The 6000-nt window shown below is 33.8% G+C and overlaps 1 protein-coding gene across 49 annotated transcripts in view; it reads right to left on the bottom strand.

Annotated features, from left to right (window-relative positions):
- Rims2 (regulating synaptic membrane exocytosis 2) overlaps positions 1-6000 on the bottom strand; it is a 516004-nt gene that overhangs the window by 321549 nt on the left and 188455 nt on the right. For 2 of the 49 annotated variants that reach the window (XM_031358698.1, XM_031358700.1), the window contains exon 1: positions 1091-1959. The exons of 38 other annotated variants lie outside the window; for them this stretch is intronic. In XM_031358698.1, the coding sequence (XP_031214558.1) occupies positions 1091-1212 (122 nt within the window). In that variant the 5' untranslated portion in view covers positions 1213-1959. Of the gene's footprint in view, positions 1-1090; positions 1964-6000 lie in introns of those variants that run through there. 9 more of the 49 variants (XM_031358710.1, XM_031358714.1, XM_031358716.1 and 6 more) reach the window with 7 other exon arrangements.

Below are 6000 nucleotides of genomic sequence, written 5' to 3'. Positions count from 1 at the left end.
AAAAAAAAAAAAACCTCCATATACAAAGAAAAGGTCATAAATGCATTTGCCATCAAGAAAAATCCTAAATGACAATAAATTTTAAGGGCCTTCTTTTACTTGCCATACTAAGATGCAGATTCTATAATGAGGGATTTTTAATCTCTACAATAGGCTATCTCACAGTACACAAGATCCTAAAAGGAGTAGACCAACAAAACCATCCAGGCTTCTAAGCACTATTAGTCTTCTGCCAGTTTCTAGAAAATTTTAGGACATTATTGTATTATCAGAGTATCTGTCTCAGTCCTTTCCCATGTATATTTTGCTTAAGTGGGGTGGTATATTTTTTTTATTTTGGAATAAAACATGAGAGATTCTCAAAACTGAACAACTTAAATGAGGAAAGAACCTAGTATTAAAACTGCATTTTAAAGCTCTCTTCAGGAAGGTGCCTCCGTTAGTGTAAGCCAGACAAACCATCCAGAACATATGTTCATAACTGAACAACCTTCACGACAAAAAAAAGAGATCAGCTGAAAGAGCAATAGAAATTTATAATAAAGAATCCTCCTAAAAGTAGCCACCCTAAAACAAAGCATTGCCTGCAGTTCCACAGTACAGCTTATTTAAGAGTGATTATTGATCTGCCCTGCATAGAGAAATGTCTTAGCCATGAAATCATCTTCCGCATGTTTTACAAGAGCATGCATGATTGCTAATTCACATTTTCCAACAAATCACACATGATTATACAGTCCTATGCTTATATATGCAGTACAATCACTACCATGATTGCAGGGAAAACATTTATCATGCATTTTAAGTTAATCATTTTATTTATTAGGAAAGAGACAGTGAAATAGCCTGATATCTGTATTGTGTTTCAGAGGTCAATCTACTTACATTTAATAAGCCTTATAAGCCCTAAAAAAATAAAGAGATTTTCCTTCTTAAAATCAAATTTAGAAAGCTATGTAAAATGCTGTATCTGATTTTTAAAAAATAGCACCCATATATTACTAATATATCAAGGCAAACAATGTCATAGACATACAAGATTACTGCTCTGAAAATAATATTAGAAAAAATATAGTTTAGCTTTACTTACCTTGCATTGTTCAACGTTTGTCCAAAAAGCTCATTCTGTAAAATATTTGGTGGGGATGAAAAAACCCCATGGAAATGAGATAAAACAGAATTGCAGACCTGGCGCAACGTCTCAAATTGCATTTTCCTTCTTTTTATCCTCCTCTTATTTTTCGTTACCACCTGTCTTTAAAAGTCATCTATTTGTAGACACCATCAAATAAAAACATGCCAATCAAGTTCCATATTTCTCCTGAGCTCTGTAAAAACTGTGCTTAAATGAGCAGAGGTTGATAGCTAATTGTACAGTCATTATTCTTCTAATTCAGTCGTAGAAGATTCAGCCCTCGTGCAGCTTTCGGCTTTCTCCTGACTGTAGCAAGAATTCTAAACAGCAGTGAGCTTTCTGGGCATTCCCCGCTGAAGTGTGAGGCTGGGCTGCTTTCATGTACTCTACTCATATCTCTCTAAGCCTATTAAAAACACGCAGTGAATATATGCTGTCGTCAGGACTTTCTGCACATCTGGCTGCCAGCAATAAAAATCTCACAAGTAATAAAAATGGGACAAGGTATCTTCTCAATGTTGCTACTGGGAAAGAAGAGAAATTATGCATTTTCCCAGCCTCTTTCTCCTTTGAAAAATGAATGACTCCAGCCACAGAATGTATCTCTTTAAGCTGCTGCATAGGACCAAAACACTAAAAATAAGTGCTCTGTTCTCCTTTCAGAATCACGAAGAAATAAAAATATGACAGACAACAGCTCCTACCACCTACATCTTCATCCTGTACGTCTACAATGCAGCACATTTAGAAACTGTGCACTTGGTCATATTAATTTCTTAGTTAACATGTCTAAAATTATTTTTAAAAAGAAATGAATAATGTTCATTCTGGAATCTTTCTAAAGGCCATATATGGTGACTATATAGTGGGTTATGTAATTACAGAAAAAAATATTTTTTACTATCTCAATTACAATCAAACTAAATAGCACATATTACATAAAATCTTTCCCATAATTTAAAAAATAAGCATAATCAGAGATATTTTATCACTCATTCTTAACTAATTTCAGTCACAGTATTCACAGCACTTTGATTGATGGCTCTTTCCTGAAGGTTCCAACCATCATCTTAGAATACCCTCCTATTAAGCATCTCTTCTCTAAGTCTGACTGTGTCAGATAAAACACTGGTTTTCTACCTATGGGGTCATCTTTCTAAGTTGTTCATTTACAGGCTTGACCTAAACTAAGAGTGCCCTTATTTTGACTATGGGTAGCCATCAATCTATTTATCAAACATACACACATGCCCATTCATAAAGTATATTTTCAGTTTGTAGGAGATTTCTAAATGTTTTTATTATCCATAAAAAAATTGCACATTTTATTTCTTCTACCACTTTTCAGAGGATGGAAACTGGAGCTCTAGTGAATACACAAATTATTTTAAAATTATTTGAAATGAGAGTCTTCACTTTGTCCATTTTGTGTGCTTTCCCCTTGATTTTCTATCTATTTGCACAGTCATTAGCACATATACAAAACTTACTATAAATAAGCCACTCCCTGTTGGTGAGCGAAAAAACTATCACCCAGTGACATAACCATGGACATTTCAGTGAGAACCCATCTTTAAATTTTAAAATGCAGGAATTTAGGTATCCCTTTAGGTCAATCAGAAAAAAGCCATCATGCTTTGCAGTTTTATCACGTTATCATAACTTGGTAATTTTCATCTTAAAATGGACAATTTTTACAATTAGAATCATATATTTTTAAAATTCTTACTTTTGACTTAGTTTCATGGTTAACAATATTTGTGATAAAATATATCTAAATAACTGTTTTATGTATAGGTTTAAATTTTTTAACTAATCAAGGCCCTTTTGAAACATGTCTGCTAATTTAGGTGACTATAGAACAAAACATGTTTTGTTGTTTAAAACTTTTTCTTCTGTGTCTCAGAGTTGGATTGAAAGGGAGGGTATAGCGAGAGTTTCAAGACTGCAGAAGCAGCAGACATATCACTGAAACAAGTCTTAGATGAATCCTTGAATGAAGCAAAAATTCATCAACGGCCTTCCTCAGAGAGCTGCTTTACACTCTCTCCGCACAGCACACACACTACTGACCTTCTTAACCTGCTTTCTCTTCTTTCCTCAATATCCCTAAATGGTACCTACAACCCAACCTGCTCATCACTGTCAAATATCAAAGGAAATCTTCTGGGTTGGATAGCATCCTCAGTTGTGCTTTCTCCTTATACCTCCCATTCTCTTGACAGTATTTAAGAAAGTGAAATCAGTATAGTTGCATGAAAAAATTTGCATTACCAACTCTATTAAATTGTGTCTTGCATTCTGTTTTAGTCATTTAACACAGTGCCCAGTACAGATTTAGTGGTCAGTAAACATGTTATTAATAGATATCCACATGTTATTAAATTGTTAATTTTTTAGTCACATCTGTAGATGAGGTAGAAAAATTACTGAAAGGCTTGATTTGCTGGTGTGTCTATGTTCATTTGTCTGCTTACCACATGGTATCACATCAAGGCATAAACCTCATAAATAGAATTACTAATGTTTGTAAACAAAAACATTGCAATTCAGTGGACTTCGTAACTGGTCATGGCCTCAAGTGTTGCAAACAATGTTAACGATATTTACTCCGTGTTTTTGTTATAGTGCAAGTTAACAAGCAATAGGACAACAGAAAGCACTGACTCTATAATCAGAGTGGAGTTCAAGCACAAGCTGAACCTTTACTAGTTATAATACTTCAGGATGTTCATTTTATATATTTACTATGTGAGTATTTCATTAAGATTATTTAATTTTTTATTTTATTGTATAAACTAATTTATTTTTTACACTCCATATTCCATTTCCCACCCCCCAATCCACCCTCTGACTGCTCCACATCCCACACCTCCTCCCCAACCCCCTGTCTCCGCATGTAATATGTGATTATTTTTAAGTCAAAACTAGCACTCTCGTTCATCTCCTAGAGTTATTGTTGAATTAAAATATGTAATGTATATAATATACTTTGTACACTCTATATTACATAGTATTTGGAAATCACACTATAAACAACATATAGAAGCAATTACTGATCAAATAATTTAACAATTATATTTAGGTATAATTTTTATATTTGTTCATCAGATGACAATGTCAGGTCATACTTATAATTTTCCTTTTCCAAAACCCTTAAATAATGCCTTAGCACTAAGAACAGAACCTTATTCATACCCTGTCCTGTACACATAAGAGTTGACCTTCGACAGTCGTGAGGAGGAAGCTCTAGTTTCTCTTCTGCTGTTCTATAAGATCTTTGTTCTATAAGATCTTTAGCAACTCACTGCAAAAACAGGGTCAGTGAGAGTTCCAATAGATTCAAATATGCTTAGAAACATTGGAAAGCAAAGGCAACATAAGAAAAGAAGACACATAAGATGCCAATCAACGCCTAAAGCTTGATCCATAGGCAACTAAAATAATTGCCAAAAAATGAAAAAAAAAAGGTATTTTCACCTATTAAATAGGCAAAATATTAAGCAGGTGCTCATGGAATGGATAATAATCTACCATGCTTCTTGTTAGGAGCCTACATTGGTACAATGTTTTTGATCAATATTTAGAGATAACTATCAAAGACTTCAAAAATGTTCAAAAAATAAAACAGAACAATAAAAACCAAAACATTAATATTACCTGAGGATCTGAGTATAACTTTCTTTCAGTAAGAAAATGCAAACTTGCAACAGTTTGTACAAACAACCCTATAATCACAAGATAATCACTAGCCCTTAAGAGTGGGCCCATACTGTATGCTTAACAATGCTTAAGTAAATCCTACACAGCCTTCCTGATTTCCTTCTGCTCAGCTATGAGTGCCCAACAGCAATATTCTGAGATCTACAACAAAGCAATTTAATTGTTACTATGAAAACACCTAAATGAGAAGAAAACCAGACTTAACCCTAACTTCTCTATATTATCTTCAAAAATATCAGAAGTACAAGCTCATGATCACTCGTAAGTTTGCTTTACAAATACCTATTGGATTCTAGTTAAATATTAACAAAATTAACAAAATGAAAATGTCAAAACTTGGGAAGTTTCTTACCTCATAAAGCACTATTACTCTGGACATAATTAGATTTGTTATTTTAAATCTGTACACATTTAGTCTTGGTTTTACATATCTGTGTACATTTACCATTGTGAGCTCACACAAGACAACTGGAAGAATTTGGTCCTCTCACCTCACCATGTGGGTTCCAGCAATGAACGAGTCATCAAGCTTGGGTGCAAGCATCCTTACCACAGAGCCATACCATCAGCTCCACTTTCTCAGACAGGATCTCACTCCATAACTAAGGCTAACCTCATAACCTTGTAGCCCAAGCTGGCCTGAAACATGCTGCCTTACCTCTCAAGTAAAGAATAAAAGCATCAGACATAACATCTAGTTCAGTTTTAATTTCTAACAGTAACAAAGTAGGGCCAATAGGATGCCCAAAGACAAAAGTCACTTTCTGTAAACCCTGACAACCTGAGCTCAATTGTCCTCTGACCTTCATTCCTAAACCATGGCATGGACACACATATACTCACACATAGAAAGACACATACATACAAACACATAAAAATAAAGAAATGTAAATAAAAGTACCAAAATGTTTCTATTGAAATAGTTTACATGCAAATAACTAAACTTGCAACTAAGCATAGCTGAAAAATTATGGAAATTCTGATGACATAAATATGTGAAGTCATGACAAAAATCTAGAAATGCTAACAGAGCTTCTCATTTCTGAAAATATACAGCTCTGTGCATACAATCTCATTTACATATGTTATATAGATATTATATATATATATTACAACTACATCAATTTCCCATTACTTTAGTC

Source organism: Mastomys coucha, unplaced genomic scaffold, assembly GCF_008632895.1.
Source record: "Mastomys coucha isolate ucsf_1 unplaced genomic scaffold, UCSF_Mcou_1 pScaffold7, whole genome shotgun sequence".
Taxonomy (NCBI): Eukaryota; Metazoa; Chordata; class Mammalia; order Rodentia; family Muridae; genus Mastomys; species Mastomys coucha.
This window is presented reverse-complemented; position numbering and strand designations above follow the sequence as displayed.